The 12,925-nt window shown below is 37.0% G+C and overlaps 1 protein-coding gene across 10 annotated transcripts in view; it reads right to left on the bottom strand.

The window, feature by feature from the left end:
- ATRX (ATRX chromatin remodeler) overlaps window positions 1–12,925 on the bottom strand; it is a 286,342-nt gene that overhangs the window by 150,430 nt on the left and 122,987 nt on the right. For all 10 annotated transcript variants that reach the window (XM_061409663.1, XM_061409658.1, XM_061409661.1 and 7 more), the window contains 2 exons: window positions 8,195–8,325; window positions 7,326–7,502 (listed from right to left, as the gene is read on the bottom strand). In XM_061409663.1, the coding sequence (XP_061265647.1) occupies window positions 7,326–7,502; window positions 8,195–8,325 (308 nt within the window). The remainder of the gene's footprint in view (window positions 1–7,325; window positions 7,503–8,194; window positions 8,326–12,925) is intronic.

Below are 12,925 nucleotides of genomic sequence, written 5' to 3'. Positions count from 1 at the left end.
AGTTCTCTGGTTGTCCAGTGGCTAAGATACCACACTCCCAATGCAGGAGGCCCAGATTCAACTCTGGTCAGGGAACTAGATCCCACATACAACAACTAAGAGTTCACACGCCGCAACTAAAGATTTCATATGCTGCAAGGAAGATCGAAGATCCTGGGTGCCATAAGTAATACCTGCTGCAACGAGATAAATAAAAATATTATAAAAACAAAAAGAACTGCTAAGCAACTGGGACTTTGGGAGATCAAGATGTCCACATGCACACACAAATTCTGTGGTTAAATACAACTTTAAGCCTAGTATTAATTTTTCATCAAATATGTTATTTTGAAAATGTTCACACCTACCAAAAATTGGAAAGAATCACCAAATGAACACCTATATCCCTTCTCTTGAATCCACTTAAAGTAGATTTGCTTTATTTCTGTATAAATATATGCACATCCTTTTTCGCCCTGAACCATTTGAAATTAAGTGCTGATATCATGACACTTCACCCTTAAGTATAAGGGCACAATTCTACATAATTAAATATCATTATAATACATACGCAAGATTCGAACTTGTAAAGAATAATATTGCATAGGAACGTGGAATGTTAGGTCCATGAATCAAGGCAAATTGGAAGTTATCCAACAGGAGATGGCAAGAGTGAACATCAACATTATAGGAATCAGTGAACTAAAATAGACTGGAATGGATGAATTTAACTCAGATGACCATTATACCCACTACTGTGGGCAGGAATCCCTTAGAAGAAATGGAGTAGCCATCGTGGTCAACAAAAGAGTCTGAAATGCAGTACTTGGATGCAATCTCAAAAATGACAGAATGATCTCTGTTCGTTTCCAAGGCAAACCATTCAATATCACAGTAATCCAAGTCTATGCCCCAACCCAGTAACTCTGAAGAAGCTGAAGCTGAACAGTTCTATGAAGACCTACAAGACCTCTTAGAACCAACACCAAAAAAATATGTCCTTTTTCATTATAGGGGACTGGAATGCAAAGGTAGGAAGTCAAGAAACACCTGGAGTAACAGGCAAATTTGGCCTTAGAATACGGAATGAAGCAGGGCAAAGGCTAATAGAGTTTTGCCAAGAGAACACACTGGCCACAGCAAACACCCTCTTCCAACAACACAAGAGAAGACTCTACACATATATATCAACAGATGGTCAATACCAAAACCAGACTGATTATATTCTTTGCAGCCAAAGATGGAGAAGCTCTATACAGTCAGCAAAAACAAGACCAGGAGCTGACTGTGGCTCATATCATGAACTCCTTATTGCCAAATTTAGACTTAAATTGAAGAAAGTAGGGAAAACCACTAGATCATTCAGGTGTGACCTAAATCAAATTCCTTATGATTATACAGTAGAAGTGAGAAATAGATTTAAGGGCCTAGATCTGATAGATAGAGTGCCTGATGAACTATGGACGGAGGTTCATGACATTGTACAGGAGACAGGGATCAAGACCATCCCCGTGGAAAAGAAATGCAAAAAAAGCAAAATGGCTGTCTGGGGAGGCCTTACAAATAGCTGTGAAGAGAAGCGAAAAGCAAATAAGAAAAGGAAAGATATAAGCATCTGAATGCAGAGTTCCAAAGAATAGCAAGGAGAGATAAGAAAGTCTTCCTCAGCAATCAATGCAAAGAAATAGAAGAAAACAACAGAATGGGAAAGACGAGAGATCTCTTCAAGAAAATTGGATATACCAAGGGAACATTTCATGCAAAGATGGGCTCAATAAAGGACAGAAATGGTATGGACCTCACAAAGGCAGAAGATATTAAGAAGAGGTGGCAAGATACACAGAAGAACTGTACAAAAAAGATCTTCACGACCCAGATAATCACGATGGTGTGATCTAGATGGTGTGATCTAGAGCCAGACATCCTGGAATGGGAAGTCAAGTGGGCCTTAGGAAACACCACTACGAACAAAAGTAGTGGAGGTGATGGAATTCCAGCTGAGCTATTTCAAATCCTGGAAGATGATGTTGTGAAAGTGCTGCACTCAATATGCCACCAAATTTGGAAAACTCAGCAGTGGCCACAGGACTGGAAAAAGTCAGTTTTCATTCCAATCCCAAAGAAAGGCAATGCCAAAGAATGCTCAAACTACCACACAATTGCACTCATCTCACATGCTGGTAAAGTAATGCTCAAAATTCTCCAAGCCAGGCTTCAGCAATACATGAACCGTGAACTTCCAGATGTTCAAGCTGGTTTTAGAAAAGGCAGAGGAACCAGAGATCAAATTGCCAACATCCGCTGGATAGAGAGTTCCAGAAAAACATCTATTTCTGCTTTATTGACTATGCCAAAGCCTTTGACTGTGTGGACCACAATGAACTGTGGAAAATTCTTCAAGAGATGGGAATACCAGACCACCTGACCTACCCCTTGAGAAACCTGTATGCAGGTCAGGAAGCAACAGTTAGAAATGGACATGGAACAATAGACACTGGGCCAAATAGGAAAAGGAGTACGTCAAGGCTGTATATTGTCATCCGGCTTATTTAACTTACATGCAGAGTACATCATGAGAAACGCTGGGCTGCAAGAAGCACAAACTGAAATCAAAATTGCCAGGGGAAATATCAATAACCTCAGATATGCAAATGACACCACCCTTATGGCGGAAAGTGAAGAGGAACTAAAAAGCCTCTTGATGAAAGTGAAAGAGGAGAGTGAAAAAGTTGGCTGAAAGCTCAATATTCAGAAAACTAAGATCATGGCATCTCGTCCTGTCACTTCATGGGAAACAGATGGGGAAACAGTGGAAACATTGTCAGACTTTATTTTGGGGGGCTCCAAAATCACTGCAGATGGTGACTGCAGCCATGAAATTAAAAGACACTTACTTCTTGGAAGGAAATTTATGACCAACCTAGATAGCATATTGAAAAGCAGAGACATTACTTTGCCAACACAGGTCTGTCTAGTCAAGGCTATGGTTTTTCCAGTGGTCATGTATAGATGTGAGTTGGACTGTGAAGAAAGCTGAGCCCTGAAGAATTGATGATTTTGAACTGTGGTGTTGGAGAAAGCTTTTGAGCGTCCCTTGGACTACAAGGAGATCCAACCAGTCCATTCTAAAGGGGATCAGTCCTGGGTGTTCTTTGGAAGGAAGGATGCTAAAGCTGAAACTCCAATACTTTGGCCACCTCATGCGAAGAGTTGACTCATTGGAAAAGACTCTAATGCTGGGAGGGATTGGGGGCAGGAGGAGAAGGGGACGACAGAGGATGAGATGGCATCACCAACTCGATGTACATGAGTTTGAGGTAACTCCAGGAGTTGGTAATGGACAGGGAGGCCTGGCGTGCTGCAGTTCATGGGGTCCCAAAGAGTCAGACATGACTGAGTGAGTGAACTGACTGACTGATAGTACATGAGAAAAATAACATGAACCTACTATAATCTACTATAAAGGCAATCACTGCATTCTTGAAATTACCACAAAAATAACTTTTACATATTTTTTCAAATTTAGGTGAAAATGTTCACGTTACACTTGATTTAATAATTAAGCTATTAGCTTCTGATTTCTCCCTATTGCCCATCATAAGTTTCCAGACAATATAGAGACACAAGAGTTTGCAAAACTTGGAAAATGGTGCAATTCCGAATGTAGTATCAATCTCTATTACATTAATCTTTATTAGAAACATAAATAAGATAGAATTTTAGTTTACTTCCTTCTACACAAAAAGACGAAAAAAAAAAAGTTGGATTATAAGTTACCCACAGAAAAGGACAGTGGAAACACAGGTCACAGAAAACTTGGGTTTCAATAAAACATTTCAAATGTATTTGGCCCACAGTTGCTGCCAACACTACTATTTAGTTGCTAAGTCGTGTCTCACTCTCTGTGAAGCCATGGACTGTAACCCACCAGTCTCTTTTGTCCATGGGACTTCCCAGGCAAGAATACTAGAGTGGGTTGCCATTTCCTTCTCCAGGGAATCTTCCCAACCCAGGGATCAAACTCATGTCTCCTGCTTGGCAGATGGGTTCTTTATCAATGAGCCACCTGGGAAGTCCTATTTGACCTAGTAAACGAATCTATATTCCTGAGCTAATAAGCCTGAGAGGCAAAATTAGTATTTCTCCTTTTGAAGATGCACAGGAAATCATGCTGTTTTCTAATATGTTAAATCACTCAGTTCCTTTATAGAATCTGAAAGACCAGCTTGTAGTCATGTTGCAAAGAAATTTATGAAAAATGCATTCACAAAATGAGGTACTATTATTTATTTGTTTACATGAAAATGTCCAAGGCATATTAAGTATATGTGTGTGTGGGGAAGGGGTACCTTCCTCCTCTTCTTTAATAGATAGCTGTTGTCCCATAGCCCTTTAAATGCTCAGGATTGCAAGATTCTTTCCCTAGCCTTCTATTTGTACAACATTACAGCTCTGCTGGGTAATCTCATTATTATACATATACTAGGACAACTGAACTTGACATCAACTATGGCAATATCCTCCAAATAGATTCAAAGCCTTCAGCTCAGTTCAGCCGCTCAGTCGTGTCCGAGTCTTTGCAACTCCATATACTGCAGCACACCAGGCTTCCCTGTCCATCACCAACTCCCAGAGCTTCCTCAAACTCATGTCCATTGAGTCGGTGATGCCATCCAACCATGTCATCCTCTATTGTCTCCTTCTCCTCCTGCCCGCAATCTTTCCCAGCATCAGGGTCTTTTCAAATGAGTCAGCTCTTCGCATCAGGTGGCCAAAGTATTAGAGGTTCAGCTTCAGCATCAGTCCTTCCAATGAATATTCAGGGTTGATTTCCTTTAAGATGGACTGGTTGGATCCCCCTGTAGTCCAAGGGACTCTCAAAAGTCTTCTCCAACAGAACAATTCAAAAGCATCAATTCTCCACTGCTCAGCTTTCCTTATGGTCCAACTCTCACATGCATACATGTACTGGAAAAACCACAGCTTTAACTAGATGGACCTCTGTCAGGAAAGTAATGTCTCTGCTTTTTAATATGCTGTCTAGGTTGGTCATAGCTTTTCTTCCAAGGAGCAAGTGTCATTTAATTTCATGGCTGCAGTCACCATCTGCAGTGATTTTGGAGCCCAAGAAAATAAACTCTGTCATAGTTTCCATCATTTCCCCATCTATTTGCCATGAAGTAATGGAATTGGATGCCATGATCTTAGTTTTTTTAATGTTGAGTTTTAAACCAGCTTTTTCACTCTCCTCTTTCATCAAGAGGCTCTTTACCCCCTCTTCGCTTTCTGCCATAAGGGTGATATCATCTGCGTATCTGCAGTTATTGATATTTCTCCTGCTTATTGGATCAAAGCCCTCAGTCTCACAGAATAACAGGCAACTAATCTGACCATATTACATCCTTAGTTGAAACCTTTCAAGGGAACAATGAGTGGCTGTACTGAAGTTATGAATCTTGAATGCTGCTAATGAATGTCTTGTGCCTTTATCTAGGTGCTGAACATGTTCATCTAGATTTCCACTTACAGAGACTTCCCTGATGGTCCAGTGGCTAAGACTCCATGTTCCCAATGCAGGGGGCCTGGGTTCTATCCCTGATCAGGGAACTAGATCCCACATGCCGCAACTAAGAGTTCAAATGCTGCAACCAGAAAAAAACTCTGCTTGCCACAACTAAGACCCAGGGCAACCAAATAAATAAATAATTTCTCTAAAAGCTGTCCACTTATGAAATATATGCTTTTCTGTATATATATATACCTTAAACAGCTTTTTAAATAGTGGCACCTCTCTGTGAATATACTAAAAAAATACTGTACACTGTAAGCAGGTAAACTGTATGATTTTAAAATTATGTCTCAATACAGCTGTGATATAAAAATAATTTTTAAAATTAAAATTTTTTTTTAACTTTTCAAAGGCTCTCCATTCTATAGAGCCAATGTACTTCTCAGATATTTCCAAAAATACTTTCTTATTCGTAGTGGCGTTAATCTGCCTGACAGGAATTGGGTAATAAAGTCTTCAAAGTCTGTCCCAAAGAAGAATAAACTTTCTTTGAACTTCTTGTTAGCCAAAATCCTCAGGAAAAGTTCACATTTAATTGCTCAATATATATTATTTAATATGAGAATGCTCTCCACCAACTCTCAAGTAAAATGAACACACCACAGAGATGTACCATATTCACTCTACAGCCTCATGTACCCATGAGTCCACTGTCAAGTACTCCAATTTGAGGAACAGGCTTACAAGGATCTACAGTATCTGATCTCTGTCTTATTGGTCCAGCCTAATTTCCTGCTGTTCCTTTCCTTACTCCCTTCTATATTCCAGCCATACCACATGAATTGCATCCCCTCCACCATGTGCTAAACAATTTGCAGAGGTTTTTAAAACTTTTTCCCTGCTTATATTATAAATTTTAACAACAAATCTACCTTCTCCCCATTTAGAACTTTATCTGCTGGATGAAACTCTCCATCTTTGTCAAGTCTTCTCTGTTGATAACCCCAACCCCTAAGAAGCTAAAGAAATCCTCTTTATGCCACATCTTAACTTACATTTGTTACACAAGACAACCTTCATGGTACTACAAGTTCTTATAATACTAATGTCAGTAATTCTTATTAAACCTGTGACTACCAAAACTGGCTACATATCCAAATCATTTGAGAGATACTTTTAATACGTATGGATACCTAGGTTCCCACCACCATCAATTATGCTTCAATTGGCTAGAGGTGGAGCCCTGACATAGGAAGGTGTATTTTTAAATCCCCCAAGTGTTCTGCATGTGTAGCCAGGTTGAAAACTATCATATAAAACAGTGATTTCTTTTTTTTTTTTAAAACAGTGATTTCTTTATTCATTTTATATCCTCAATGTTTACCATGATGTTGGAAACATGTAACTAACTCAGTGCAGAAAGACACAATTTAATGTAATAAAAAATTAATCTGGCTACATGTAAGTTTTACACATAAGCTTGCATAAATCTATCCAAATTAACTATATCTTCTATCTTTCCTCAGGAAAGCATTATTTCTTCCTATAGTTACAGACAGTCTTATATCTTCCACATGACCTTAATGCATATTTTATTTATTGTCATATTTACCTTTTTAATCTAGATGTATATGACTGCTAAAGGTCAAAAATATTCTTTGTCATCTCTCAAGTTTCTGGGTTACCTTCCCACTCTAAATTCTTTATTTCACTCTCAGAATAGCTGTTGTCAGTGTGCAGACACTCACCTAATATAGGTGGTCAATTGTTGGAGCAGGTATGTTCTTTATCAGTATGAACCAGTACGTTGTTCACTATCAAAATTAAAATATCTTACCCTTCCTTCTATTTCTGCTTTTGGCTTCTTTGTGCTCTTTAGGCTTCATCTTTTTTTCTTCTCCAGATTCTCCATCACTCAGAGTCAGCTTGTGTCTCAAAAGCCTATGTCTGTATCTTGGCTTCTTAGATTCTTCAGAATCTGAATCTGATTCAGAAATGGCTTGATTTTTTATTTCTAAATGGAGAAAACAAATCATTAAAACCTTCAGCCTTTTTTCCTTTAAAATGTTATACACCTACATATTCTGTTTGTAGATAATTATCATGATTTATGGAACTGATCAGAGCTGCATACTTACCTTGTTAAATTGTTGATACCAAGCAATCTCATACATCACACTTGATCTATTACTATCATTAAGTAGCAATGAAATATCACCAATATACATTTATAGATTTTTAAAAGGTAAAAGATATTTTGCTTTACAACCCATATATTTATTGGCAGTGACTGACAAAATTTGCACAATTATTACCAGATATTCAAAAGGATTAATGGTAGCAACGTTTTAAACGTTGTAATAAACTTCAAACATATATTATTAAGAGATTTCATGGTCAGTCTTCAAAGACTGAACTGGTCAAACAACCAAATTATGACATCCTATACTTCTCTCTGGCTTCCCTGGTGGCTCAAATAGTAAAGAATCTGACTGTAGTGTGGGAGACCTGGGTTCAATCACTGGGTTGGGAAGACCCTGGAGAAGGAAATGGCAACCCACTCCAGTATTCTTGCCTGGAGAATCCTATGGACAGAGGACCCTGGCATGCTACAATCCACGGTGTCACAGAGTTGGATACGACTGCAACTACCATTTCACTTCACTTCACTTCATTTCACATCACACTTCTCTCTGGGGAACTCACCCTCATCTCCAGGGTTTTCTTCATTGTGTTTTCCAGTTCTTTTCTTCCCTTCTTCTGACTCATCTGAAGATCCATCCTCATCAGAGGAAAGATTGGCTTTAATTTCTTCTAAAAGCATCTTCTTGGCAATTCTCGAGAATAAAAAGACAATAAAAACTATATATTTGGTGGTCAAGTATTACAAATTAAAAACAAATGGAATTATATATATCAAAATAGAAATAATTTTTCAATAGATTTTTATTATAAATAAGTCTATCAAAGTCTATTTTAATTTAAAGTACTAACCAAAACTTTTGAAAATGCTCTTAGCACTGATTTTCTCCCAGTTCTATTCAATTTCACAATATACTTAAAAATCTCAGGGATGTTTCTACTGTTTTCACCAGTTGCAACTTCATGCTGGATATCCTTCCAATCCTCTACTTGCTCTGCTGCCACCATCTGACAACTACAGTATCAGACAGGCCCACAATAGTAAATCAATTCATTCAAACAAATGGCATTTCAACACAAAACTCCACATGAAAGGATTTATTCAACAGTAAAACATATTCTTAGAAAATCAGTGTCTAATAAACCACTATTGTGAAACAGTGCCTCAAACTAGTGAATAACATTTTTGGCTCTTAAATTTCAATTTAGTGCATAAATTCTTCTAATCAAATGAAAGTATACAACATATATTACAATACTAAAGCAATAAAAAATCCCTAATAATATTCAAACTAAGGCAGAAAAGGGGCAAGAGTGCTATTTACTATGTACATAGTTAAAGAACACAAATTACTATCAAAAAGTTTTTACTTTCCAAAAAAGTAAGATAATGCATTAGCCTAAAGCATACCAAAATTTTTCCGGATGCTCCTCAAAGACCAATTTGCCAACAAAAAAATAAACTGCTCAAAGCATGAGAAAATATTTAATACCATCTTATGTTAAAATAAAATATATTCCTAATAAATTTTCATGTTTGCACTAAAGGAAGATATCAAAAAGTGTAAGATAAAAACAATTTTTGTGTAAGATGAGGTAATTTGCACCTTTAGATATAAATTCATAAATCAGAATAACAAAGGGAAACCTTATATAAAGGCTCAAAAGTTGGCATGATTCTTGGTTTTCCCTGAACTAGCTTCTATATGGATAAACATCTACTCTGTAATCATGAATGACTCTAGCTCAGTCAAAATCTTGGAGCTAGAATTAAGAGACTTTTGTTATTTTTAAATTTGAAATTATTTTTATTTATTAACATGAACTCACATTAAATCAAGAATTCATTCAATGGTAGGAGGTGTTAATGTATGTTAATGTTGTCTTAATTTTATTTGATAGACAGATTGCTCATTGCAATTTATATTCAAAGCACCTAGGCAGACTAAAGCAAACAAAATAGCTAATCACTTTCATAAATGCTGATATGCCCTTTGGTCCTTCCTTCCTAAACAGATAGATAAGGAACATTTAGACAACAGAGAGAGCTACACAAATTGCAAGAGGAAACCACAGATGAGTTAGCTTTTCTGAGGATTTCTAACTTGATTTGCATTTTAATTAAGTGGAGATTAGATCATTCCAATTTAAATCCTACTCGAGTTGCACTGGTGGCTCAGATGGCAAAGAATCCACCTGCAATGCAGGAGACCTGGGTTCAACCCCTGGGTTGGGAAGATCCCCTGGAGAGGGGAATGGCAATCCACTCCAGTATTTTTGATTGGAAAATCCCTAGGACCAAGGAGCCTGGCGGGCTACAGTCCATGGGGTCACAGAGAGTTGGACACAACTGAGAGAGACTAAGTTTAAACTTCTACATCAGTGGTTTCCTAACTGTACATGGTTTGGACTGTACATAGTAAAGGTTTTTAAAATGGGGACAACTTACATTTTGCCAAGAAAAAAAATTAAACCCAAATATCATTTATTTCATCATTTTATAAAGTATAAACATACCCTCCACAAATTAGGAGACAGTTTCAAAATAAAGAGTGACTCTTTAATTAAAAGCATCCTTCTGGAAAAACTCTCTAAAATTATCTTTTATACATACCACATCATCATTTCCCATGAACAAGGAAAGACTTTTTCAAGCCAATTTGAGTAAAAACACAGATTTGGAATGAATAAGTGTATGTGCACGTGTGTGTACACATAATATGAAGCACTGGATACTAGGTTATAAATAGAAAAACACAGTTTATGTGCAGTTACAAGATCTTATATCACCATTTGAGTGGTATAATAATAGCAAACAAGAATACAATTATTAATTTAGTTACTCTAAAGGTTAGTTCAATCACCTGATTTTAGTTTGCATTTACAAGTTTAAAAAATGTCATAAGCTCCATATAATCTATAAAGACTTGGTTGTTAATTTTAGGAAACCACATATTTCTTCTTTCGAACTCTAGATTCCTAATAAGTCTACTAAATGAAAAGTCAAAACATGTAAACTTACAAATACTAAAATTCTAGGCTGTCATGAAAAAACTAACATGAAATACGTAAGATAATAAGATTCTATACCAACTGAAAAATCACACAATAAATCATGGAAAATGAAATGAGATCTGCACACTGAAGAATTACTTGATTTATCAACAACCTTCAATAAAGTCATAATATACAGAACAATTACAGATACTTTAGATGCAAAAAAAATTATAGAGAATGCTCATTCTTCTCCAAACTGAAAGTTATACAGAGTAATGGAGATTCCCTAAGCTTTACCTTACTAAGATGTTTTAGATTTGCCTTTTGAGCAAAGGAAAGCCTAATGAGTAGCCATATACATTAAGCCCTAAAAAGAATAATAAAATAATTTTGCATAAATAATGGCTGATGGCTCAAGTCCAATAGGTCAGAGACTTAATGTATCATACAACTAGCCCATCACATAACCTACAACTCAAAGTTAGAACTTAATTTGAAAGACCCAAGGGCTGAGGCTGACCTTCAACCTGAGTATTTAAACATGTTGAGGTGAGATGTGTCCCATCTACAAAGCCTGCAGTGAGATTCTTTAAGGGAAACTCCACTACATTAACTCTTGAGTCACGGGCCACAGAAACTTCAAGGACATCATCACTTGAGAAACAGCTCAGGCTGGGAAAGCATCATTTTGGAGGCCTCAGCTAGACCCATGCTGGAATGCATGTGATGGATGTATAGTCATGATCCCCAGTTGATTCTGTTTGCTCTGAAGTTTCCTTTCTTGAGGTTTTCCAGGATGTTTCTGAGAAAATCATCCAGGCAACAAGGTACTGCCCCTAGAATCTCAATACTCAACACAACATCTTGGGGCAGGTATAGCATGCAAAGCAGTCACAACTCTATCAGAAGCATCAGAGGCACTAGTTGTGCCACACTTGTGGCAGAAAACCTGGCAGAGCCAGAAGTAATGGAGCTACTTCTCCATTTTCCTGAAAGGGAAGGAAAGGAGATGGGAAGAAAGCAAAACAATATGGAAAGGAGGGTAAAAACCCACAAACAATGATCAGAAGTGGTAGCATAAAAGAATAAATAATAGAACCTCAAAACTCAAACAAGCTAAGTCTTCTAAATCACATAATGAATACCAAGATAAGATAATGCCTTATTATCCTTGCACCACCAGCTACTAAAATAAAGCAAAAATAAAATAAGGAATGAGGCCAACAATGCAAAGACAAATGAGCAATCACACAGAGAGCAAGCGAGCCAAGAAAGCCTTTGGCAATTCTGATCCTTCCTAGAAAGGAAATTAGTAATGCCTCTTGTTTAAGCACTCAAACAGGAAAAGAAAGTAAAGCACCTCTTGGCTGGTAGAAAAATTGATAATTCAAAACACTCGGTTTCTTAAAAAGGAATAATCAAGAGAATCTCTTGCACCAGGGAATTTTAGAGAAACAGCCATTACAAAAGCAACACAAAATGTTAGAGCTGAAGAAAGGACCTCAGAGTCCAAGTTTGTCATTTCATAGATGAGGAAACAGGCTTAAAAAGGGGAACCAAAGAAACAAAGCTAATAAGTGGCAAAGCCAGAAGTACAATCTAAGCTCCTAAATCCCAATCTGCTACTAATTTTACTATGTTAGTCTATATTTTCTACTTATTCACTACTACTGTGCTAATTAATGAGTGCTTAGGGCAATACACTAAAGTCACATTCTTAAAGATATCTCACTGATTTTTAAGTTTTCACTAATTTTTAAGATTATGTATTTAGAAAATGAAAGAATTAAAGCTTTCATTTTTAAAGATTTAAAAAAAGAGTTGTAAACATCTTTCATCTAGTATGCACTATCTCTAAAATACTGATAGACCATTTCAGATATCCCCAACAATCTACTGTCTTTATCTTTCAAGAGATTCTGAAAATAGGGTTGAAGAAAATTACTAAATGAAACCACATTTTTATTTTTTTTTTTGATGCTTTTGATTTTATTTTATTTTTAAACTTTACATAATTGTATTAGTTTTGCCAAATATCAAAATGAATCCATCACAGGTATACATGTGCTCCCCATCCTGAACCCTGCTCCCTCCTCTCTCCCCATACCATCCCTCTGGGTCATCCCAGTGCACGAGCCCCAAGCATCCAGTATCATGCATTGAACCTGGGCTGGCATCTCGTTTCATACTAAATGAAACCACATTTTTAGAAGGCCAAAATACTGTGGATCCATACACAAAGGTGACAAATTAATTTTTTTTGCATTCTGTGCATAATATCACAAAAGAATAGTTAAA

Source organism: Bos javanicus, chromosome X (assembly GCF_032452875.1).
Source record: "Bos javanicus breed banteng chromosome X, ARS-OSU_banteng_1.0, whole genome shotgun sequence".
Lineage (NCBI taxonomy): Eukaryota > Metazoa > Chordata > Mammalia > Artiodactyla > Bovidae > Bos > Bos javanicus.
This window is presented reverse-complemented; position numbering and strand designations above follow the sequence as displayed.